The 25,420-nt window shown below is 59.2% G+C and overlaps 2 protein-coding genes across 2 annotated transcripts; one reads left to right on the forward strand and one right to left on the reverse strand.

Moving 5' to 3' along the window:
• Positions 1–8,787: 8,787 nt before the first annotated feature.
• On the reverse strand, positions 8,788–15,089 carry BAK1 (BCL2 antagonist/killer 1). The gene is made up of 6 exons (XM_081093522.1): positions 14,604–15,089; positions 12,725–12,825; positions 11,747–11,879; positions 11,284–11,427; positions 10,151–10,331; positions 8,788–10,030 (listed from the first exon to the last, which is right to left on the reverse strand). Exons 2-6 carry the CDS (start codon positions 12,792–12,794, stop codon positions 9,926–9,928), a joined length of 633 nt encoding a protein of 210 aa, XP_080949648.1. The 5' UTR covers positions 12,795–12,825; positions 14,604–15,089; the 3' UTR covers positions 8,788–9,925.
• A 2,538-nt stretch (positions 15,090–17,627) lies between these two features.
• LOC308521533 (gametogenetin-binding protein 1-like) lies at positions 17,628–22,488 on the forward strand (the record flags this gene model as incomplete). Its single annotated transcript, XM_081094606.1, has 6 exons — positions 17,628–18,046; positions 18,575–18,675; positions 19,095–19,189; positions 19,361–19,502; positions 20,372–20,511; positions 22,386–22,488. The coding sequence occupies 6 exons, from the start codon at positions 17,628–17,630 to the stop codon at positions 22,449–22,451; spliced, it is 963 nt and encodes a 320-aa protein (XP_080950732.1). The 3' UTR covers positions 22,452–22,488.
• Between the last annotated feature and the right edge of the window lie 2,932 nt (positions 22,489–25,420).

Consider the following 25,420-nt stretch of genomic DNA (forward strand, 5'->3'; position numbering starts at 1 on the left):
TTTAATTGCTTTAATTGATTGAACCCTAGTTCTATACAGCTTTGACCCAAAACAATACCAGAGTCAAAACCCCCAAGAAGATGAATGGGCGTAGTGGCCCACAGTATACACCTATGCCATCTTGTCCTCCTTATAATACAAGACCCCTGGAAGGACAAGTCCCACCAGGACCCAAGGGGACTCAGCCACCCAGGCCCCCGACTACCATCTGCTCTCCCCCGGCAATGGCAGGGGGATAGTTTTGACCCATCCAGGTCCAGGTATCCTTTTCCATACAGGATTTACAACAAATTAAAGAAATAATCCCATCCCTAAGAAGCTGGTTGTTCCCTCTTCTCAGCCCTTGGTTTAGCTATTTCTATTGATTATCTTTGGCCCTTGCTTATTAAACCTCTTAATACATTTTGTTTCTTCTGGCATAGAGGCTATACAACTCCAAATGCAGCCCCAGATGGAGGTGACTGCCTTTTACCATGGACCCCTAGATCGGCCTCCTGCAATGGGACTGCTCTCCCACAACGCCCACTGTCAGCAGGAAGTAGCCAGAGTGGTCGTCACCCCTGCTCCCAGCAGCAGTTGTGGTTTTCTAATCAGAGGAGGGACTGAAAGGGTTAACTTGAAACGCAGGCAGGCAGGGCCAGGGTCCAGTGGAAAACAAAGGCAGGTGAAGCACAGGCAGGGAAGACAAGGCAGTTTGAGCAGCCTAATCACAGGAACAACCATGCAGAAACAATAGAATGTCTCTGGGCTCAAAGCAGGAGGCATGGGAAACAAAGGGAGGGCCTGTAGCAATAAGGTGTAGGAGCACATAGAAACAGGGAAAGTTCAGGTCCATTGCTGGGCAAGAACAATTGAGGCATCAATCAGGTGACGACACAGGGAGGCATAGAGCAGGCTTGTAGCACACATATACCCTGGACTACAAGGCTTTAACGGGCAGCCCACTATTGGGCCCCCCTCCCCATTGGGGAGTCTGAATCTGCTTGTAATAAACTTTCCACACTTTTGCTTACATCTTCTGGTTCATGGAGCTCAGCCTTCAGTGTCGTGAGACACAACCCTGGGAAAAACCTTGGCTCACCGTTCCGGTTTTCACTTATACTAGGCACCAAAAACCTAAAGTAAAATGTTTCCTAACTAGACGAGGCCATTAACCATCCATGAGTGGACCAGTTCCCAGGGACCTGGAGACGGGAGGAGGGAGAGGCTGACCGGAGCTGGAGGGGTCCCGGGAGGCCTCAGGCAGAGGAGGGATTCGCAGTGGATGTGCAGGGAGAGCACATGCTTTTAGGAAAGACGAGTGGCCCTCAGAAGAAAAGATGGAAGATATGTGAGAGTTGTGAGGATGAACAAATATTCTTTTCTGTCAAAGAAGGGAGTTTAAGGCAGCTGCCATTTTGCCTCCATGACTTGCAGCTTCCCTGGGGGACGCCATCTTAAAGCTGCAAAAGTGAATCCCTCCTTTTTTTCCTTTGAATTAGCCAATCGGGCAAGAATGTGAACCCAAGCTCTGACCAATCAAGAGTGAGGGACAGCCCTGGCTGGTTTGGTTCAGTGGATTGAGTGTCAGTCTGTGGACTGAAGGGTCCTGGGTTTGTTTCCGGTCGAGGGCACATGCCTGGGCTGTGGGCTTGATCCCCAGCAGGGGGTATGCAGGAGGCAGCAGATCAATGATTCTCTCTCATCATTGATGTTTCTATCTCTCCCTCTCCCTACCCCTCTGAAATCAATAAAAATTGATTATTAAAAAGAAAAGTAAGGGACAGATGGCATGTGTCAGGGATAAAACCCAAGCGGACCAACGACTCGGTGTGCAAGCTGCCAGCCCCTGTGCGCGCCCCTCCTGCAGGAGGAAGGACACTGCCTTGCTGTCTGGCTCCCCATGTCCTCCGCGTTCTGCCAGGACCCCTGGTTTGGGGGCTCCCCTTCTTTCTAACAGGTATGAGAGTCTGTGGCAGAGTTTGGGTGTGGTGTCTCCTCTCCTGTGGTAAGAATCAATTTTCTCTGGTTGGTGAAACTCCCCGGAAGGGAGCTATGACAACTGAGTTCCTTTTGGAGAATCTGTCTTTAGGTAGATAAGGGGAAGTCAGAGAAAGCCTCTCCCGGCATTTGCTGTTTTTCAAAATGCTTATAGCTCAAAATTTACCAAAATGATGTATTTTGGGGTGACATATTTTGCTGTCCCTCAGATGTTAAACGTGGTATGGGTTGGAGGTGGAGAGGAAGTGGGAGGAGCTCTAAAGACACCACAGTGGCAGGTGGACCATTTGGGAGCGTGGCTCAGTGGTTAAGTGTCGACCTATGAACCAGGAGGTCACGGTTTGATTCCCAGTCTGGGCACATGCGCAGGTTGCGGGCTCGAACCTCAGTGTGGGACGTGCAGGAGGCAGCCGATCAATCATTCTGTCTCATCTTTGATGTTTGTCTCTCTCCCTCTTCCTTCCTCGCTGAAATCAATAAAAAAAAAAAAAATTTTTTTTTTAAAGAATCAACTTTGATTAGAGGGTTGCAACTTTCAGCCCCAACCATGCCTATGTAATGAAGCTTCCTTTACAGTCTCTGAACTGTGGGGTTTGGGGAAGCTTTGGGGTTGGTGACAGGAATGCATCCACAGGTCAGGAGGTGGCACACCCCAAACTCCACCAGGACAGAAGCTCCTCTGCTCGGGACCTTCCAGACCGGGCACTGAGGGTCTCTGTATCTGGTTGTTCACACATATATTTTGTAATAAGCCAGTTAACCTGGTGAGTAACTGTTTTCCTGCGTTCTGTGCGTGGCTGTAGCAAATGAATCAAACCTGGGGTGGGAAGGGGGCAGGGGGGGAGGGTGGGAACCTCTGATTTATATCCAGTAGGTTGGGAGTGCAGGCCTTGAAATTGAAGGTTGGCGAGGTTGGGTGGGGGTGGGGAGGCGCAGTCTTGTGAGACCGAGCCTTCTCCTGTGGGATCTGACTCTATCGGCAGGTAGGTCGCATTTAACTGAGTTGAGTTATTGTAGACACCCAGCTGGTGTCACAGAATTGCTGGGTGTGGGAAAAAGTCCTACACATCTGGCGGCCAGAAGCGTCGGAAGTGACCGTGGTGGTGTGAGTGCACAGAGAACTGGCCCCGCTCTCCCTTCACAGCGTCACCGGGGAAAGAAACAGGAGGTCCATGTGAGGGCCCCTCTCCTCCCGTCATCCCAAGGCTGTGAGCCAGGGCAGCGGCCGGGCCTGCTCCAAGCATGCAGTCCAGCAGAAGGCCTTCCTGCCATCGCTCTGCCTTGGTAGGGAGCTGGCAGGAGAAAGCAGCCTTGACAAAGAAGGAACAACAGGCTGCTGGCACCTCGGTCTGGATCAGGGGGCCAGCCCATGGCAGGAGTTGTCTGAGGACGTCAGCACCAGGCACTTCAGGCCTGTGAATGTTCCTGTGGCCCCAGCTGGCCGGAGGGAGGCACAGAATGCTTGGAATAGCCCCCAGTCTCATGTCAGCTGAGCTTGGGTGTGGCGCCTCTCAGCCAGAGAAGGAGGGGGAGACTCCTCGCTAGCCCATGACCAGGCACCAGAATGAGTCCGAGGTCACGTGAAGAGCTCGTCTGTGACATTACACATCACATCCAGGGCATTCCCCACTCCCTCTCCAGAACAGCACTGGCTTGTAGCCTGCACACAGCCCTTCTCACACAGCCTGGTCGAGTGCCACTCGGGGTCCTGGAAACCTCAGCCAGCAGGGGAGCCACATCCCCGAGCCCTGCCCAGCGCCTCCCTCGCACTTCCATTCACATCCACAATTCAGAATTCGCCCTGCTTTCCCTGGTGTGGCCCTCCTTTAGCCAGAAAATGCTACCCCTCTCATCAGCCTAACCATCTGCAGGAAATGAATAGGAGTTCCTCTCAGCAGGGTCAGAGGTCAGGTCAGAGAGGTCAGAGAGGTCAGGTCAACATGTGAGAAGGTGGGTGAGCCCGGATTCCATGCAGCCAGTTGTCACAAAGCCTGTGGCCACGAACCCTGCCAAATAGGTATGTGGTGGGCCGTTAGACAGACATGAGCAGAGCAAGGACGATGGGCCAGGTGCAGAGGTCACCAGGGCGGAAAGGACCCAACAAAGGACCATTGTAAGGAGGCCCTCACCCCCAAGATGACCTTTCCTCCCCTAGCATAGCTCTGGTCATGCGGTTTGGAACCTCTGGCCTGTCCTCCCTAGAGATAACATCTAGGTCTCCGTTGTATTTCAGCTCCAGGCCCAGGAAAACAGCGACACCAGGCACAGCTGCACTGGGTAATGACCCCTGCCCAGGCACCAACCCATCAATCACTGGAGACCTAGACCCTGAAAGGACACACCTGGGAAACTGCTGAATATTCTATTAAGATCTGCTCCTGGGATCTCCCTAACATCTCCACCCTTAAAACCCTTCGGGCCGCCCTTGCCGGTTTGGCTCAGTGGATAGAGCGTCGGCCTGTAGACTGAAGGGTCCCAGGTTCGATTCCAGTCAACGGCACATGCCTGGGTTGCGAGCTCAATCCCTAGAATCCCTAGGGATTCTCTATCTTCATTGATGTTTCTATTTCTCTCCCTTCCTCTCTGAAATCAATAAAAAATATATTAAAAACAAAACAAAACAAAACAAAAACCCTTAGGGCCCTGGCTGGTTTGGCTCAGTGGATAGAGTGTCAACCTGCGGACTCAAGGGTCCTGGGTTGGATTTCAGTTAAGGGCACATGCCCGGGTTGTGGGCTTGATCCCCAGTGGGGGGCGTGCAGGAGGCAGCTGATCAATGATTATCTCTCATCATTGATGTTTCTCTCTCTCTCTCTCTCTCTCTCTCTCTCCCTTCCTCTCTGAAATCAATAAAAATATATTTTTTAAAAACCCTTAGGAAGAAGGACCCAGCTCACTCCCTCCAGCCTGTCCCCCTTTCCTCCCCCTCCCCCAGGTCCCTTACCATCACCTTCCTCACTCCCATGCTCCAAGGGCCCTTCCTTTATTTCTATAACTTGTTTCCTAAGCCCGTTCTTTTTTAAAAATTGATTTCAGAGAGAAATGGAGAGAGAGAGAGAGAGAGAGAGAGAGAGAGAGAGAGGGATCAATAATGATTGGATCATTGATCAGCTGCCTCCTGCACACCCCACACTGGGGGATCAAGCCCACAACCCAGACATGTACCCTGACTGGGAGTCAAATCCTGATCTTCCGGTACATAGATTAACGTTCAACCACTGAGCCACGCCAGTTGGGCTTCCTAAGCCCATTTCTTCTATAAATAACTTTTCCTATCTCTGTGATTTCCAAATAAATGTTGCCTCATAGTTTGAGTCTTGGCTCTGAATTCTTTCCTAGCCAGAACTTAAGTACCGAGGTTGCGGAACCCGGGTGTGATCTGACCCCACTGGTCAACAGCAGGTACACTGCCACAGTGGAGCAGACAGTTCTTCTCTCTCTCTCTCTCTCTCTCTCTCTCTCTCTCTCTCTCTATATATATATATATATATATATATATATATATATATATATATATATATATATATATTAGAGGCCCAGTGCACGAAATTCATGCATGGGGGGTGTCCCTCAGCACAGCCTGCACAGTCTCTAATCTGGGACCCCTTGGGAGATGTCCGACTGCCGGTGTAGGCCAATCGGGCCTACACTGGCAGTCAGACATCCCTCTTAGAATCCAGACTGCTGGCTCCTAACCGCTCACCTGCCTGCCTGCCTGCCTGATGGCCCCTAACTGCTTCTGCCTGCCAGCCTGGTCACCCCCAACTGCCCTCCCCTGCAGGCCTGGTTGCCCCCAACTGCTCTCCCCTGCTGGCTATCTTGTGGTGGCCATCTTGTGATGCCACCTAGGCGTTTATTATAATTATATAGAATACTGATTTCAGAGAGGAAGTGAGCGATAGAACCATTAATGATGAGAGAGAATCATTGGTCGGCTGCCTCCTGCATGCCCCACACTGGGGATCGAGCCCTCAACCCGGGCATGCGCCCTGACTTAGAATCAAACCGTGACCTCCTGGTTTATAGGTCGATGCTCAATCACTGAGCCACGCCGGCTGGGCGAGCAGACAGTTTTGAGGAACTGTCTTCGTGCTATGTTCTCAGCCGGTGCTGCAAAAAGCTGAGGCATGGGGCACCAGGAATGATTCCAAGACCGCGAAGGAAGGATTGAGGTGAGGGGTCTGAGCGGCGTGCTGATTTCTATGCTGAGTTCAACCATCAGGGCCCACTCGCTGTTACTCTCCAGAGGCCTCTCACACACACCCTCACAGGCCTCCCTTTGGTGCCCACCAAGTCCGTTGCCAAGCCCCCCACTCCAGGAAAGAGATATTCTGTGGCTTCAGTGCCTTCAGTTATTAAGGGGCTTTTTCAGAGAAGTCCAGTCTGCCCTCATTGGCCCTTCACCTGATTGTAGCCCCTGAGGTTGCCCCTACGGGGTCACTCACAGGGTTTGCTGCTAACCTGCTCCCAGTCATGTGCTCCGTGGGCCGATCACCACCTCTTGTCCCCTTATTGTCTGGCAGGCAGAATGCCCCATCCTTTACACCCAGTAGTCTGACGTTCCTAGCATGTCCAGCGTGGGGAACATGCCCCAGAAGCTGGGTTCTGCTGATCTTGGTCCCTGACCTCCGGCAGTCTCTGGTAACTCCATTCTCTGTCTCTCTGTCTGCCCCCTCTCCCCCAACACACACATGAGATTATGAACACCTGTTCTTAGATTGACCCCATATTTTACAAGCGTATGATCAAGGACCTTTGCATTTGAGGTGTGTACAACTGGGGCATGACATGGTGGTTTCATGGCTTTAATTACCTAATAAATTAATTTTAATTTATTTTAATGCTACTCAGATGGCTAGGTAATAAAAACTTGTTCAAACAATGTACTAAGTGGTTTTGGCAAAATAGGATTTTCTTGAATTAAAGAGTTTGCATATCCAGTGACCTTAACATTCACTCTTCAGAGGAGGTGAGACAGCAAACGCGCAGGTGGTGCGGGGCGGGGCGGAGCGGAGCCGGCCGCGGGGACAGGCAGGCAGGGCTCTGAACCGAAGTGCTCCTGCCCCGGCTGGCCGGACCGCGCAGCGGCACCAGGCGAGGAACCTAGGCCTCTGCGGGGAAATGAAGCTCAGTCTCAGAACCACGGACATGAAGGCCATTGCGAGAATTTACCTTCCTCATTACCTGCAGAACCCCGGGCTCCCTGTAGCCCACAGCGCCCCCTGCTGACTCCTCAGGCCCAAGTCTCAGGTCCCCAGGCCGCTGGGATATGGGCTTTGGAAGCTTCCTCCGGGCAGCAGAAGAGGGTGCATAGAGGGGCCCAGACCTTCGGGGGCCCCTGGCCTTCTAGGACAGCGCCCCAACTCCTTCCTGACAGCAGAGCCCCAAGCCCCGCCACTCCCCCGCCCTTCTCGCAGCCTCCCAGGCGCCTGCTCTCCAGTGCTGCCCTCCCGTCTGCAAACCCTGCGGGGCCTGGCTGGTTTGGCTCAGTGGATAGAGCGTCGGCCTGTGGACTGAAGGGTCCCAGGTTCGATTCTGGCCAAGAATTGATCCTCTGCCCTGGTCAGGCGTGTGCGGGAGGCAACCATGGACGTGTCTCTCTCACATCGCTGTTTCTCTCTCTCTCCCCCTCCTTTCCACTCTCTCTAAAAAAACCAATGGAAAGGGTATCCTCAGGTGAGGATTACCAACAAAACACAACAGGGGAGGGAGGGGGAGGTGCGCCCGGAGGCTCCGCCCAGGAGCGGGCAGCCGGGAGCTCGAAGCCGCCGTGGCCATCTTGGACGTGGGCAGCCTGGGGGTTCCCGACCTCTGCAGGGGCTGATGGAGACCGACACCCCCTCCCCACCTCCCCCTCGGCGGGCCTGTGTCCAACCCTCCGGCTCCGCGTAAAACCTGGAACCAGTGCCAAGGTGGCAAGTGCTGGCTCCGCCCTCGCTGCCCGAGCAGGCCCTGTTTTCCTGTCTGTGAAGGGGGTTTGGGCCGCCTCCCGCCAGGTCGCCGGCTGTGCCTGTGGGTGTGGCTGGAGTGTCCGCGGGCTTTTCCTGCGGACTGCGGGTGCCATGGAGCCACCACCAGCCCGGCCTCTGCTCGGGCGGAGGCCAAGCTGGAGGGGCAGGGGGCTGGCAAGACCCCCTCATTAATGGAAGCGAGGCCCCGGGTCCTTTGGGGCGCATGTGACCATTCTGGAGGGGGTCCTTTGGGGCGCATGTGACCATTCTGGAGGGGGTCCTTTGGGGCGCATGTGACCATTCTGGAGGGTGTCAGAAACAGACCAGGATGCAGGGGCGGCAGGCTGTTCACACGGGAACACTTACAGCCCCCAGGCTGTTATTTTTACCGCCCTGGCTGCCTCCCCACGGGGACTCCCCTGCAGCACGAAGCCGCTAGAATGAAAAGCTGTGTGCCAGCTGTGGGGGACACGGGGAAGCGGAAGCTGGGACACGGTGTCCCAGGCGGGAGCCAAGCGTGGGTGGTGGCCCCAGGAAAGGAGAGGAACTCGGCCAGGCCTGAGGTGGCCGTGGGGTCCCGGCGTGTGCACTGCTCCACCAGCGCTGCAGCCAGAGCCCCGTGCTTCAGGGTCCGCCACGTTCCCGGGGGGGGGGGGGGGGGGGGCGGGGCAGGAGACGCCCAGGACGCGGAGATGGGTGCGGAGGGGCCAAGGCCGCCCAGGGCTGGAGAACCACAGCGGCCTCTATAGGATCCGGAAACCCAAGAGACCTTATTCGGCAATAGGCCAGGCGAATGCCAGGCTGCCCAGGCTCCCTCACCCACCCAGAGGGAGAGAGGACTGACAGAGGCCACAGTTCCCACTGGGAGGGGAGGCAGTTTATTGTCCGACACTCTCAGAGGTGGGGTGGCCGGGGGCTCCGTCTGCTTCTCCCCTGCATTTGGCTAAACCAACCACTTCTCTTCCCAAATCCCCAGGCTGTATAAGATAGACAAGGCCCCCCACCCCCACCCCCACCCCCACCCCACCCCCAGGAGGGGCTTAGGCAGATGGTGGGCTTGGGGTAAAGTTCAAGTATTCAGTTCTCCCAGATTACACTGCGCCCAGGCCATGAGAGCGGATCCCAACCTTGGGGTTTCTGGTGATGTTAATAGCCCTTCTCTCAGAAACCTCAAGATGAGCTCCCTACGCCTTTCCCTGACCATCACACACCACAGTCCTAAACCCTAGCGTCGGTGCAGGAGGCCCTGCCCCCTGGCATGGAGTGATGGGGGCAGGAAGCCTTCTCAAGTAGTGATGCCTCGGAGCAAGTGGCGAGGGGAAGGGAGAGGGCTGAGGACCTCGGGAGGCAGGTTGGGAGGGGCCTGGTGGATAAAGCCAGACAGCTCGTCTGCCTCCTCACCCCACACCCCGGGCCCTAATCCCTGAGAGTATGCCGGCCAAGGCCATATAGGTGGGGTGGGGGGGTTAAGTAGATCCTTGTCCCCCAACCCCCGCCAGCCCTGTTGGGGACATGAAGCTTTGGAAGGGCTAGGACTGGGCTCCAGGTCAGCTCTCAAGCTCTGACCTTCCAGAACAGCTGAATCCGGGATACAGGATAGGCCTACTAACCCCCATATCCCATGTCCTGGCCTGTGGCAGAGTGGTGGGGACAGGGGGTGGGGGTGTCCTAAGGGCGTTATAAAAAGCTAAAACCATTAAAAACTTATTGGGGAAAAGTGCCTCCCAGCTTCTTGCTTCCCCAAGTTATTAACCTCCCCAAAGTCCGGCAGAGAGAGCTGAGCCCAGAGAGGGGGTCCATTAGCACCATGCAATGTTGGGGTGCCCCCGCAGCCTGACCGACCCTGAGCAGGGGCCCTTCAAAGCTGAAGTGCCACTTGCTAAAGCTTCTGTACCCTTGAGGGGGGACCCCTGCAGGGGACGGGTAAGGGAAGAAGGCTTGGCCGAAGTCCAGGCGGGGGTCTCGGCTGGGACCCCAAAGGACCCCTCCTGGGGTCATGACTGGAAGAATCTTCGTACCACAAACTGGCCCAACAGAACCACAGCCAGAACTATCAGCACATTCCGGATGGGGCCGTTGCCCAGGTCCAGGGCTGCCACCTGCCAGGAGACGGGGTGTCAGAGGGGCTGGCAGTGGACACAGGCACTGAGGGACTGGGGGGTGGAGGGTGAAGGGGGCAGCCCAGCAGCACAGGGAGGCTGCCAGTGCTGGGCACTCACCCAGCCGCCCCTCTGCGCGATCCACCGGGCGATGCAGTGATGCAGAATGAAGTCGGCCACGAAGCGGGTCACCTGGCCCAGGAAGCCGGTCAGGCCTCGCTGGTAGACGTGGAGGGCCAGGCGGTAGCCGAAGCCCAGGAGAGCCACCACCCGGCCCCAGTTGATGCCGCTCTCAAACAGGCTGCGGGCAGAGCACGGGCCATCAGTGGGAGCCCAGGGGGCTGACCCCCCCGCCCCCCCCCCACCGCCCCCAGCAGGAAAGCAGCACGGCTTAGCAGTGAGTCAAGGTGGCAGAGGTGCCCGCCTGGCTGCTGTTTGGGGAGAGCCTGCAACTCTGTGAAAGGAGAAAGCTCAGAGGGCACAGGATGGGACTGCCGCCGCCGCCACCACCACCGGGGGCCCGGTGCTGCGGGCGCAGGGGGCACAGGGCAGAGCAGTGGACAGAGGCAGCAGGGAGATTACCTGTGGGCATTGCTGCTGGCCTGGCAGCCGAGGGACAGCAGAGAGAAAAGGACAGAAGAGGAGGTTAGGACAAATCCTGGAACCACACGGGTGGGGCTGGCCTCTGAGGGCCTGGGCAGGGCTCCAGCTGAGCACGGACCCGAACCCTAAGCCTAACCCTAAGCCTAAGCCTACTGCTCCCCCTGCTCTCACCCCGGCTAACACCTGTGCGTGCGGACCCCGTCCTGAGCGGCCCTCTCCATTTTATGGACGAGGAGACGGAGGGCCAGGCAGTTCAAGACAGCAAGTGGCAAAGCCACGCCAGGACCAGGCATGTGGTCTCTAACCGCCGCACCAACTGCTTATTCCCGGACCTGGTAGCAGGCGGCAACCTTACTGTCTTTGGTGTGAAATGTGGCTCTAAATCAGAAGGACAGTTGTTTCTGGGCCGGGCAGGGCGGCTCTGGGCACCTCCCCACCCGGGCCCATCCACAATCCTGATCCAAACGGTCAAGTGCTCACGCTCCGGAGATGAGGAGTCCGGGACCCAGCAAGCAAAGATGGGCCGAGGCCACACGGGAATTAACAGCAGACATGGGGAAGCAACAGGCCTCCCGACACTGACAGAGAAGTGTGTCCCCCCAGGGGCAGGGCGCGGCGCGGGGTGCGGGCAGAGGCAGGGCCGGGCCTACCTGGAGGCGATCTTGGTGAAGTACTGGTAGGCGTTCTCTGGGGTCGGCTGCAGGTGCTGCAACATGGTGTGGAACTCCAGGTCGAAGCGCTGGTTGATGTCGTCCCCGATGATGGCGAGCTGCCGGCCCACCTGCCCCAAGGTGCTGGAGGCGCGGGAGGCAACAGGGAGGGAGGGACAGCTGTCAGGGCCAGGCCCAGGCTCCCGGACAGGCCTTCTGCCCGGGGTGCCCCGGCCTGCATCCCTCCCCAGAGGCCCCCACAGTGTTCTCAGATGCGAGGGCTGGGCTCGGCCCAGGGACAAGATGCCCCGGGGCGGGGGTCGGGGGGAGCCCAAGATGAATAAGGAGCCACAAAGAAAGAAGGGCAAGAGGCCCCCCACAGAGTCCCCCAGCTCCCAGGACCTCCATGGTGACCCATGTGAGCATCCGCCTCCCTGAGGTGTCCCCGTGGGGCTCTGCTCACCTGTCAGGCTCTGGGGACAAGGTGACCATCTCTGGGTCAGGGGGGGCAGCCGCCTCAGCTTCCTGCTCCTGCTGATGGCGGTAAAAAACGTAGCTGCGGAAAACCTCCTCTGTGTCCCGGGCCACCTGCTCCTCTGAGGATCAAAGCCGGGAGTCAGGGAGGAAGGCCGGATCGGGCAGCCCCAGCCTTGGGGATGGTTACTCTTCCTCAAGGTCACCGCTGTCCTCACCCCGGGCAGCGGGCTCCCCGCTGCAGCCCCGAGTCCACCCCCAGTGCTTACTCAGTGCGGGGTAGTCTCCCGGCACTTTCCACCTAGTCCACACGACAGCCTTGGGAGGTAGGCGGTCCCCACTTGCAGGCAGGAATGCAGCCTGAGGCTGGGAGGGTGGCACAAGGTCCCAGAGCCAGAGTGCGTAGCCGGGCCAGGAGAACCCGGGCATCAGGGCCCCGAGTTCAGTGTGACAAGCCCAGCCCTATGGCTTAGGGATCGTGGGGCCATACGTCAGACAGGGACATAGTGGCAGACCTGGGGCTGAGCCCAAAGTCCAGGGAACAGCCCGCAAGAGCTGCAGGCTTCCCGAGGTCCCCTGGGAAGAGGGAAGGGCAGCCATCTTACTTCCTCCCAAAGGTGCCATAGTTTTCCCTGCGTGATAAGCCATCTACTTCCTCATTTCTCCTCCTGCAGGGACAGGCCAGCCACGCCCACTCTTCCTTCCCGCCCATCCCGCCCCTGGCACTGGGATGGCACCGTCCCAGGGCCCCGCTCACTCCCAGCCCCTCCCACCTCTGCAACCCAGGCCCGGCCCCTCCCAGCCCCAGGGCTTCCCGGGATCACTGGCCCAGCAGGCCACCCGCAATGGGTGGGGATCATTTCTCCCTGTCCAAGGTGAGTTCCCTTCCTGGTCCGTCCCTGCCCGCCCTCTGACCTCACCGCCACCCTGGTGGTATGGGGTGCGCGAGGGGCAGAAGGACCCTTACCCGAAGTGGAGGCCGGGGCAGGCCCTTCACAGTCCTGCCTGGGAGGGCCTGGTCCTTGCCCAGATGCCATTTTTCAGGTCCCAGGGGAGAGCAGTGTTAGCCTGTGGGGATGGTGAGGAAAAGCAAAGATGGGGACAAGCAGGGGCCACAGCCACACAGGAGTCAAGTGGCCCCGACATCCGACTCCCCAACCCCAGTCTGAGCTCCAGCCACTTGCATTTCACTGGCCACTCTTCAGGGAAGCCCAGGGGTGAGAAAAGCAAAGCAGCCAAGACCACATGCAGGGACCTGCCCCCGGCGTCCAGGGCCCCGGGAGCGTGGCCGCAGCAGACCCTAGTGCTTCTCAAGTCGATTTCAGCTCCGTCCTGGAGCCCCGCACCTGCCCCGCACAGGGGCCCAGGGCCGCAGGGCCACCGCAGGCTCGCCACCTTCCCGCCAAGGACCTCGAAGGTCCCACTTGCCCTTGGCTGGCCAGAACACACCTGCCTTCCAGCTCAGGCCTGTTGGCCACAAACACTTCTGAGCGCCGATGGTGTGCTACTCCCAGCTGTGAACTCCCGCTGGGGGTGCCGGACACTGAAATGGCACATTCACCCCGCAAGGCAGGCATCGTCATACCCATTTCACAGGTGGCGGGTGAGGCCCACGGAGGTGAGTGCCCACAGCCACAGAGCTAGTCAGGAGTCAGGTCGGCCACCTGAATCTCCTCAAGCCCATATGTCAACACACTTAAGATTTACTTTCCAAGTTATGGGTCTCGGAGGGTGTTCCTTCCAGGCATCTCTCCCTGGTTAGGCCTGGCCTGTGCCCTCTATTCCTGCCTGGCAGCCAGGCCTCCAGCCTTCCGCGGGCGCCCCCTCACCCCACGCTTGCTCTCCTGCCCAGCCCAGTTTCCTCTGCCCAGCAGGGCGGCCTGATCTGCTATGAACCCTAAACAGAGGGAGTAGTTCCAGGACGTGAACTGTTTCACTTTCAATTTGCACCCCTCCATTTCCCCCACACACCAAGCATTTCCCCACACCCCCTCCCCCCACCCTCCCTCCATCCCCCGGATAGGGTAAAGCCCCACCCTGGGCCAGGCAGAGCCGCCCTCCTCCCTGGGGGGCCCATGTACCCTCTGGCCTCCCTTCTCTCAGGCCTGGGCTATTTTTGTAGGGCTCTCCGCCTCTCCTTTCTCAGGGCAGGGCCGGGGAGAAGGCAGACCCTCCCTCCTCCATCCCCAGGTGCCTCTCAAAATAGGCCTTTGCCTAGCACCCCCACTTCCAGCTCCTCCTGGAAGAAGATGCCCTTGCCTCTCCCCTGGTCCCCCAACCCGGCAGCCCAGGACAGCAGGGCCAGAGGATGCTGCCTGCACCTCCCGCTCCCTCCGCCCCAGAGCTCCCTGCTGGAGCGGGTGGAGCCGCGGCACAGCCCCAGGACCAGAGGCCTCTGCCGACCATAGCCTACCCCTGCCCGTCCAAGAGGCATGACTTCCTGGTAAGGCGAGTCCCCGCACCCCATCTACCGGGTTCGCTGAGCCCAGGATGTCCCCCAGGGGAAGTGCCCGGCGGGGCTGCAGACCCAGTCGAGGGCTCCTGGGCAGCAGGAAGCGCCGTGAGAGTTCCCCCAGCCTTGACCTTGGCTCTGACCTCCACTCCGGCCGCCCGGACTGCTAAAAGGCTCGGTCCTTCGCCCCCGAGTCTCAGGCGCCCAGGGCCAGGGCATGAGGGGCAGCCAGAGGCAGCCCTGGCCGGATCAGGCCCCCGCGGGCGTTATCGAAGCTGCTCCGGCAAAGCCTCCCCCTCCCCACCCCGCTCCCAGCGCTCTCCCTGCCCCACCCTGAGCCTGGTGCTGCCTCGATCGATCGGAGAGGATGGGCCGGACCTGCCGGCTTACCTACCCAGACCCCGGCCTAGGCCAGGGATGGCTCCGTGGGGCCGAGGCTGGAGGTCCCGAGGGGCTGCTCCAGGGTTCGCTCCCAGGCCCGGCTTCGCGGAGCGGCTGTCAGTGAATTCCTGGTGTCCGATGCTGTCTGTCTCCGCGGGTCCCCGCCTCGGCACCAACAGGCTCCGGGAGGGGAGCGAGCGTGGAGGAGCCGGCAGCTCCCGGCTCCCATCAGCTCCCTCTAGAGGAAGTTGCTCTGCAGCCGCCGGATGCGGATGTGCGGCCTCCCGGCGGGGCGGTCTGCGCTCGCCCCTCCGTCGGCAGCCCCCACGCGAGTGGCTCCTCCTCCCCGCTGCTTTTCCCACCCCTGGCCCTTGATCTTTTCTCCCTCCCACCAGTCAATACCAATGGAAAAAATCAGGATGGTGATGTTTCTTTTGCACTTTAGCACGTGAATCTTCTCATTGAATCTTCTCAACAACGCTTGCAAGTAGTGCCATCCATACACCCACTGTACAGATGAGCCAGCTGAGGCTCAGCTGTTTAAGGAGCTCTCCGGAAGTCACCGAGCTGCGTTACAATCGAGTCTGGAGGTGCCCGGGAAAACAATACTACATTGAGATTCAACGTGCAACTAGGTACCAGGCACCTCCCTGGCCTCTGGGACTAGAAACCCGAAGGGGACAGGCAGGTGAGCAGATGAAACCACAGGGAGGGACTTCCGCTTCCGCCAGGGACAACTGGGCACCGCAGTTATGAGTCGCTTCAAGTTTATACGGAGCCTCTGCTCAGAGGGATTTGGGGGGCAGGCTCCCAAAGCACCACAATGACCAGGGTGTCATACAGGGTGTGGAGTGGGAGTTTATGATTCCAGGCGGAAAAGATGCACCGCATTTGGCACAACAGATGAAATGTTGTTGTTTTTAAAAGTAATGTTGGGCAGATCTCTGCTTTTCTTTTCTTTTTTTTAAAAATAAATTTTAATGATTTTTTACAGAGAGGAAGGGAGGGGATAGAGAGTTAGAAACATTAATGAGAGAGAAACATCAATCAGCTGCCTCCTGCACACCACCTACTGGGGATATGCCCGCAACCAAGGTGCATGCCCTTGACCGGAATCGGACCTGGGACCCTTCAGTCCGCAGGCTGATGCTCTATCCACTGAGCCAAACGGTTAGGGCTAAAATCTTTTTCAATACAATTGGATGTCACCCTTCAAGATGTGATGAATTTGAAAAGAATAACCCCGATATTTACTTAATGGAGTCGCTAAATCTTGCTGAAAACAAAAGGGGAAAGTTGTAGCAAAAGGGGAATGTGGACTCAATTTTGACCGACTGCAGTTTTGTCCCAAAGATACTCAGCTCAAATATTTTGAAAAACTGTTTGAACTTCGGGACAAAATTACCAATGTTTCTTCACTGTTGAAACTCACATGCTGAATTTTAAAAAATATATATTTTATTGATTTCATAGAGGAAGGGAGAGAGAAATAGAAACATCAATGATGAGAGAGAATCATTGTTCTACTGCCTCCTGCACGCCCCCTACTGGGGGTGAGCCCACAATCGGGGCATGTGCCCTTGACCAGAATGGAACCAGGGGGCCTTCAATCTGCAGGCGACGCTCTATCCACTGAGCCAAACCAGCTCGGGCTGACTTTTTGCACATAATGGAGCTAGCTGGGGGGGTGGGTGGAGCAGCGCAGTTGTTTGATGGGACTGGCAGCACCGACTGTCCCCTGTGTGGGTCTCCATGGGACTCAGTGCTGCTCACTGAGCACGGAGCCCCTGGGGGAGTTCAGAAGGCAATACCTGATGAAAAATCAATGATTGAGATGGATGCACCTTGGTGTGGAGTCGAAAGTACACGGGCTGGTTCAAAATATATAAAAACGTCATTTCCACCTGGCCGGGCATGGCCCATGGTTGAGTGTTGACCTATGAACCAGGAGGTCAGGGTTCGATTCCCGTTCAGGGCACATGCCCGGTTGCACTCTCCATCTCCAGTGGAGGGCATGCAGGAGGCAGCCAATCAATGATCCTCTCTCATCATTGATGTTCCTATCTCTCCTTTCCTTTCCTCTCTAAAATCAATAAAAATATATTAAAAACAAAACAAAGCCCTGACTGGTTTGGCTCAGTGGATAGAGCGTCGGCCTATGGACTGAAGGGTCCCGGGTTTGATTCCGGTCAAGGGCATGTACCTTGGTTGCGGGCACATCTCCAGTAGGTGGTGTGCAGGAGGCAGCTGATCGATGTTTCTCTCGCATCAATGTTTCTAACTCTCCCTTCCTCTCTGTAAAAAATCAATAAAATATATTTTAAAAATAAATAAATAAAAACAAAACAAAACAAAAAACCCGTCATTTCCTACCAACAAATGGAAAATGGGCACTGTTTGAAGGACAGAAATGAGCCCTGCCATCGAATTCCAATACTGGAGGGTCCCCTGGAATTAGCAGTACCCTATAGAGCAATACCACTGAAGGACATGTAATGGGTATGTATTTTCCATCATGTATGTCCAGTTTCACGGTAAAACTTAATGAAAGTTTCAATGAAGGAATTCTCTGGGGGAAACAAAACAAAACAAGGGGGGTCTGTGCGCCCCCCTGGACCCAAGGGAACCGAGTGCCTGGAGGGGAGAGAAGGGCGGGCCCTCTGGCCACCCAGGGAAGGGCCAGCAGGTGCAGAGAGGGTGTGCCGAGTCCTCCAGACCCCTTGCCCCCTCCTCAGGGCCCGGGTTCCCCAAGCCCCCTCTGCCCACCCCCCACCCACATGCCTCCTCACCAACCACCCGCAGGCTGGCTCCCCAGGCCTCCTTCCTGCCTCAGCCACCCCCAGCCCTCTCTGCCCCCAGCTAATCCCCCCCTCATCCCCCCATCACTCCCCGCCTCCCGCCTGCCTGCCCTTTGCCTTCTAGAACTCCTGGAAGTTTCCAACTGGAGCTTTTAATTTGAAAGCTCCTCCAGTTCTTAAGCAGTTGGTCCTGTGGGGGCTGCTACGGCCCCTCCCTCCGAGTCAAGGTCCCTCTCAGGATGGCGAGCCCAGCTCCAACCCCTCGGTCTGGAAATTTGGACCACTCCTCCATGGCCCGCTTCTTCCGCAGCCTGGTGGGGAGCACGGACGGCCGGAAGAGCTCCGAGGGGACCCTGCTGGGAGATGAGGCGCGCCCTGGGTCCTTGAGGATGGACCGCCAGGGGCGAGCGGGGAGGCAGGAGCCCAGGCGGCCGGCCCAGGGGCACCGCACCCCCTCTGAGGCCCTGCCACAGCGTGAGCCCTCGGGGCTGGGGGGCATGAGGGCCCAGACCACCCCCTCCATGAAGGTCTTGAGCCTCATGGCCCCGGGTGTAGAGGTAAAGTGGGTGCTGCCCAGAGGAAGCCAGGAGGTCCTGGGCAACCTGTCTGAGAAGGCGCAGAGGGAAGAGGAGGAGGAGGCGGCGGGGCCCCCAGACAGGTGAGGGGCTGGGCTGTGGTGGGGGGAAGGGGCCTGAGGCAGAGGAATTGGGACAAGGCCTGGATGGAAGCTGGGGGAGGGGGGGGGAGCAGGACTGGGAGTCCTTGGAGGGTCGAGGACTGGACAGGGCACCTGGGTGGGCAGGACGGACAACATCAGGGCTAGGAGGCACCAGAGGGGTGTGTTGGGGGTGTGGAAGGAAGCAGAGATGAGGGTCCTCCCACAAGTGAGGGTTGGGGATGGGGGCTCCAAAGGAAAGGGGTCCTGCTGGGGCCGGAAAGGCGCCTGCGGGGTGAGGCGGTGCCACCGTTCCCACTCCACCTGCCCCCCCTCCCCCCTCCTGGCCCCCCGCCCCCTCCCGCCTCCAGGATGAAGCCCCAGAGGGCCCAGCGGGGAGCTGGGAGCAGGAGGATGGAGGGGCTGAGTAGGGCCTGTGGGAGAGCCTTGGGGGACGTGGGGGTGTCCGGGGCCTTTACCAAGTCTCTGGGCCCCGCCTGCCACCCCCACCTGACTCTGCTTTGGGATCAGGGGCCACTTTGCCCAAGCCCTGGAGGTGGAGCAGGGGGCCACGGGGCCGCTGGAGGTCAGCCCTGAGGCCCTTGCCGGGGAGGAGCAGCAGCTGCTGGACGGTGAGCGTGGGCACGGGGGCGGGGCCGGGCAGGGGCGGGGCCGGGAACAGCCCTCTTTTTCCAGGACTGGGGCTGGGCCGGGAAGGGCACAGCCTAAGGGAAGGCTGGAGGCAGGCTGCCTGGGGTCCCAACTCCACTGTGCCAAGCTGTGTGGTGGCAGCAGACTGCTCGGCCTTTCTGTGTGCCCGTTTCCTCTATAAAATGAGAGTGCGATAGTTCCTGCCTCAGAAGGTAGTTGCAAGAATGAAATGAAATGTCCTTGTAAAGTGCCCAGACTGTGCCTGGGCATAGCAGGTGTTTGCTAAGGAAAACCAGGCGGCCTCGCCGCAGCCCAACCTCCAGCTGTCCCTGCCCGGCTGGGCCGAGCCCACCCCCGTTGCCGGCTGACCCAGCTGACGGTCGGGTGACTGCCTTCACAGGAGACCTCAGGCCGGCTTCTCTGAAGGTGGGGGCCACTCCCTGGAACCACATCCTCACCTTGTACAAGCAGTTTCAGAAACTGGCCATGGCCAAGGTCTGTGGGGCCGAGCTGGGGCCGCCCGGGGGAGGCCGGGGTGGGGCCCAGGAGTGGGAGCAGTCCTGCCTTCACCCCCCGGAGCTGCTCCGGCTGCTTCCTGTTTCATGTGGAGGTGGGGCTGCGGGCTGGGGCCCTTCTCACCTGCTCAGTGACCCGAAACACCCCCAGCTGCCTCTCGAGGAAGACTTACCCGACGAGGAGGAAGGGGAGGAAGAGGAAATGGAGGAAGAGGACAGCTCATTCAAGCTCTGCGTCCCAGTCCCCCTCCAGTCGCCACTGCATAAGGCATTTAGGCCAATCGACACAGTGGGTAAGTGGGGTGCCCCACCTCCCCTCCCCACACGCCAGGCAGTCCCGTTTTCTATGGGCTCATGGGTGCGATGCCAGCTCTGACCACCAGGTGGTGCCATAGGACCTAAGATGACCACCCGGGAAGTTGGACAGAGAGTGGCTGGGCGGGAGGCTCGCTCCTCTAGGTAGGGTCCTCCTCCCTTGGGGTGTGCAGACCGCGAGGTGAAGGTGTGACTGGGCTGGGGCTCCCCGCCTGGAATTCCGTTCAGTGGCCACCTCCAGCTCTGGTTTTCCCATCAGGTGGGCACTGCTGTGACAGGGCCCCAGAGGGTGCCCCTGAGGGCAGATGAGAGAGAGGCGGAGGGTGATAATACAAAGTCATTGCTAACCTTTACATAATCATTTCTATGGGCCATCTCCTCTTCTAAGCGCTTTTCACAAAATAATGTACTGGCTTCTGAGGTAGGTCTTATACTCGCCACTTCACAGCGGAGGGAGAAGCTAGGCACAGAGAGGTTAAGTAACTCACCCAAGATCACAGAGCTAGGAAATGGCAGGGCTGGGACTTGAGCCCAGGTAGTTGGGATGGTTCCAGATCCATGCTCTTGAGTTGGTGGCTGGAGGGAAGTAGATGTCTGTCCCTTGCATGGTCTCCCAGGAGGTGAGGAGACTCACACTCATGCTTGCCGGAGGGAGCCCATGGAAGCGAGTTTCTTGGGGAGGCGGCGTCTGGCTGGCTCCGGGGAGTGGGTGAAGAAAGCGCTATGGCTGGGTGACCAGGGACTGCGCGGGGCCAGGATGGGAGCCAGAGCCGCCTCTTCCTTCGGCCTCCAGCAGTTTGCTCCAGCCCATTCCTGCCTGTCCCTTGCCCATCTCTCTGGCTCTCAGGTTTCGTGGAGTCAGAGTTAAAGAAGTTTCTGGAAGCACAGCAGGAGTCCCGCCTCCGCCTCCGGAAGATGCGCAGCCTTGAGGGCCTGGAGCCACTGGTCCCGTCAGAGATCACCCTGGAGAGCATTCTGGGTGACCAGGTATGCCACGCTGCCCGAGGACACTGGCGAAAGCGGACGGGAGGCCTTCCATGGCCCCGGCCCCGGCCCAGGCTCCAGCCCCCCACTGCCTGGGTGGGGGTGGGGGGGGCATGATCCCTTCTTGGCGGTATTGCTGAGAGTCTGACCCTGACCCCTGCACACACACACATCCCCATCAGTCTCTCTGTCTCTCATCTGACCCAGAGTCCAAATCTCCACTCTTTTTATTATTATTATATTTTTATTGATTTCAGAGAGAGGGAAAGAAACATCCATGATGAGAGAGAATCACCGATTGGCTGCCTCCTGCACACGCCCTACTGGGGAGTGGATGGAGAAAGCTATGGCTAGGGTGACCAGGGACTGCACAGGGCCAGCCTGCAACCCAGGGATGTGCCCTGACCGGAATCGAACCCGGGACCCTTCAGTTCACAGGCCGACGCTCTTTCCACTGAGCCAAACCGGCCAGGACCAAATGTCCACTCTTGAGGCTTAAGTTTGCCATCCACTTGCTTGAGGCCTTGGGCAGGTCCTTTCCCCTCTCTGAGCCTCAGTTTCCTTGTCTGAACACGAGGGACTCGTCTAGTGGCTCTAAGGCTTTTAGTACATCTGTAACTCACATGCTGTTGCTCATTTTCTATTTCTCTCCCTTCACACCCATGCCTGACCCCACGAACACACACAGGTGCGGACTGTGACTCCGCTGGTCACACCACAGACCACCGCTGCCCACCCTGGACAGCAGCCTAAGCATTCGGCTGGGGGCGCATTGATGGCTCTGTTGTGGAGAGATGAGTTGGGGTCATTTCTGCTTAATTTCTATTCATTCATCAGCTCATCCTTCCACTCAGTGGACACATGCCCCTGTCCATGTGGTTTACCAAAGGAAACAGCAGAGGGTTGGGCCCTGGCCGGGCAGCTCAGCTGGTTAGCGCATCCTCCCGATAAAACAAGGTTTCCAGTTCAATCCCCGGTCAGGGCACCTACAAGAATCAACCAATGGATGCATCAATGAGTGGAAAAACAAATTGACCCCCCCCCCCCTTTCCTCTCTGTCTAAAAATCAGTTGAAAAAAAGGAAGGAAGGAAGGAAGAGCGAGCAGCGGGCTGGGAGGCGGGTGTTCAGGCCTCTGCCCGTGAGGGGGCTGTTGGCGATGTAGAGTGTACGGCTGTCACCTGCACAGGGCCCTCAGGGTTAGGGCTCTGGCTACAGGAGCACAGGCCCGCCAGACGCCCAGGGCAGCCTTCTCATTGTCCTGAGGCCGCGGTGCCTCACAGGCACCCCTCCGAGCTCTGGGGGCAGGGCTGAGCCACCACTCCCAACCCACCCTCGGCTGCAGGTCAGCTTGGCAGGGCCCCTCGCCTTTGCCCTTTCCCTCTTCCTCCTCCTCCTCCCCCCAGCACCACCCCTGAGCCTGCCTGCCCCTGCCCAGGGCTCACAGTCCTGGGGTGGCCTGAGCAGCATTGGAGGGGCCTGGGAGTATCTGGGGGGCGTGGCAAGTGGGGGCCCAGCTCAGCCCTCACTCTGGGGACACAGCTGCCTCGGGATATCGTCCTCTCGTGGGTGTTTAGAGGTCTGTCCCCATCACCACCCCACGCCCTTCTCATCCCTCAGGGACACCAAGCCGGGGCGGGGGGGGGGGGGTAGCCGCCCCCAGCCTTTGGGGAGTGCTGGGGCCCCGGGAGAGGGGCGCTGAGGCGTCTGAGGGAAGGGTGCGGAGCCCCTTTGGTGGTGTCCACCGCAGAGGTGAGGATGGGAGAGCCGGCTGGGTGCTGGACTCCTGGGGTTTTGAAGGAACACCCCCGCCCCGGAGTTGGAGGGAGAGGGGAGCCCAGATGCTGAGGCCTCTTCCTCCCGCCCGGTCTGCCCCCAGGGCCTGCTGCTCCAGGAGATGGATGCCCTGGGAAACTGGCCTCCACACTGGCCTCCGAGGGAGTGAGGGGTGCCGGCGAGTCTGCCTCACCGGCCCGGACGGACCTGCACAGGGAGGCAGCCCCTCTCCTTTGGAAACAGCCCAGGAGCTCCGGGCCGGGTCCTGGGATGAACGGTGCCCATGCGACTGCAGGGCGGCTGCCAGCAGGCTGTCCCACAGCCGGACGTGGGCTGGGAGGTTATGAATAAAGCCCAGTCTGACTCCGGCCCACTTGGTTGACTGTGGACCCTGCCGCTCATCGGCACCCGGAGCCAGCTCAGCAGTCAGAGGGGGGCGGGGGGGGGGGTCAGTCTAGTCCCCAGTCTGTGCCTGCGGGGCGCAGCGCCCTGGGCTCCGGGGGCAGGTGCAGTGCGTGTCTGGGCGTCTGGGCAGGAGGTCTGTGCACCTGGCAGGGGTGGAAAGGACCCTGGCCCAGGCCTGCCCGGTCTGCACGTCCCTGACGTCCCTCCCGCCCCAGTTCCCAGGCCGGGCTTGCGGCCTCACAGGGAGGATCCGGGAATTCTCCAGCAGGAAGTTCCTGCCCCGCCAGCACAGGGACAAAGCCAGGAAAGCAGGCCTGGGGCCGTGGGGCCTGCCTCGGGGGATGGGCTGGGCAGGTGGAGGTCCCTGGGGTCGATACAGAGCACCCCTCCCGCTGCTCCTGGTGGCAGCCCACTGCCAGGCGCAGCACCAGCCGCGGGGCCGGGGCAGGAGGCCCAGACGTCCAGGAGGCCGGCCCTCCGCCCAGCAGCGAGGGCGGGTGGGAGTTGGAGGCTCACCTCATACGGGATCTGCTTTGGACACCAGGAGGTGCTGTTGTCTGGAGGTGCTGGTGGCTCCTGGTAGGACCAGGGTCCCTTCCCTTCCGTGGTCCAAGGCTCTGAGGAGAGAGAGAGAGAGAGAGAGAGAGAGAGAGAGAGAGAGAGAGAGAGCTCACATTGCCCCCAGCTCTTCTCATGATGACTGGTCTGGCCTGCTCCATGGGCCCCCCACCCCCACCCCACGTCTAGCCTGACCCTATTGCAGAGCTGAAGTTCAATATCAGAACATGGAGGCCTCTCTCAATCACGTGACTGGTAACAGCTGCTTGTTGGGTGGTGGCACCTGCTTGGGGTGGTGGAGGGAGACCGCAGTGACTGGCCTGACCCTGACCAGCGCAGCCGGTGAGGGGGGTCCCCCCTCCTAGCCCCAGACCATGACAGCGCAGGTGGCCCACGGGGCTGGGGCTTTCTCCCGGGCCTCCTGGCCAGGCCCTGCCTGCCTGACTCAGCCGCGGGCCAGAGGCTGGAGGCGGGGCATCTGGGCTGCCCCCTGAGTCAGCGGGAAGCAGCCTGTGGCCATACGACTCACCTGTGCTCTAATGCTTTCCCCAGAGAGCTGGCTGTTGGGAAGGCGGGTTGCACCTAGACCCCTGCTCTCCCCTGCAGGGACCCCAGAGGACACCTCTCCTTCTCCTTCCTGATCGCCCCCACCTGGGGCCAGCTGTGCAGGGGGTGGGGAGCCCTGGGGCCCAGAGCACAGCAGGATGGAGCTTCGTCCCCTTCCCGGTTGCCCCGGGAGGGGCCTGCCTGGGCTCCCGGGTCCAGGCCGGCACCACAGTGGGTCAGGGCAGGCCAGGCCCTCAGCTCAGGCTAGGAGGGGTGAGGGGCAGGGCCCTCAGCTCAAAGAGGGGGACTCTGCTCCTTCCCGTCAAGTGCAGGCCATGCCACCCCTGCGTCCACCCCATCCGCTTTCCACAACCCACAGAGAGGAAGGTGGCGTGGAGCGGGCAGGATGGGGGCGTCTGCCGAGGCAGGAGCAGGAAGCTGGCACCGACATGGGGCCTGGCCGGCCGCCAGGGGTCCTGGGCCTGGCTCTGGGTGGGTGGCGAGGCCGTGGGGACAGGACCTGGGGATGAGCTTTGGGAAGGCCCGGCGGGCACGGGGGGGGGGGGGGGGGCGGGGGAGGGGAGCACACAGGGCTGGGCTCAGGCTCACACCGCGTGGAGGGCCCTGCATTTCTGAAAGGCTTCGAGGGAACCGCAGACGCATCTGAGGGTCAGACCTGGGGACTGGGTGGCATCTACAGTTGCTGTCCGGTGCCAGGTGGGCGCAGGGTGAGAGGGCTCTGAAACCCAGTGAGGGTGTCTCTTTCTAACTGGCTCAAATTGGGGGGCGGGGAGGGGGCGGGCGGCAAACCAGCTGTACTATTTTCCAGGTGGGAAATGAGATGGGGAGCAGACAGGCAGAGGGGAGCGGCTGGGCTGGCTGCAGGCAGGCCCCACACCTCTGAACCTCAGTTCCTGCCTCTGCGAAATGGGCGAGTCCGGGCTCCTGTGGCTGAAGGAAGTGCTATGTGGCATGGAGCAGCGTTTACCAAGCACCTGCTATCCCCATGCCCATCCCAGGCGCTGAGGAATAGAGCAGCGGACAAAACAAAAGAGCCCTCACGTTTCTGAGCATTATTTCCAGGGGATAAATAATAAGCGTGAGCTGTCGGAGTGACAGGGTGTGCAAGCAGGAGCGCCAGGGAGGGCGGGAGCCAGGGGTGTGCGCACGGCCCAGCAGCAGGAGCTCAGCATGTGCACATGCACTGCGGCCGGAGCACCTGGTGGGCTGGGGACCAGGAGGACCTGTGTGGCTGGAAGCGGGTGAGTGGGAGGGGAGGCCAGGAAGGAAGGAGGAAATGGAAATTTGCGGAGCTGAAATTTCAGGGGTGGTTTTATCAGTGACAAGTGACAAGTCTCCCTTGGGCCCTGGCCGGGCAGCTCAGTGGGTTAGAGTGTCGTCCTGATAGGCCAAGGTTTCGGGTTCCATCCCATCAGGGCACACGCACGAAGCAACCAGTGGAGGCATCAATAAGGGGAACAGCAAACTGATGTCTCTCTCTCTCTCTCTCTCTCTCTCTCTCTCTCTCTCTCTCTCATCAATTTTAAAAACTCTCCCCTGAGAGGGGAAGAGGCTGCGGGGGCGGGAGGGGGGAGTGGAGCAGGGAGGCCCCTTGGGAGGCTCGGGGCT

Source organism: Myotis nattereri, assembly GCF_964212035.1.
Source record: "Myotis nattereri genome assembly, chromosome: 6".
NCBI lineage: Eukaryota > Metazoa > Chordata > Mammalia > Chiroptera > Vespertilionidae > Myotis > Myotis nattereri.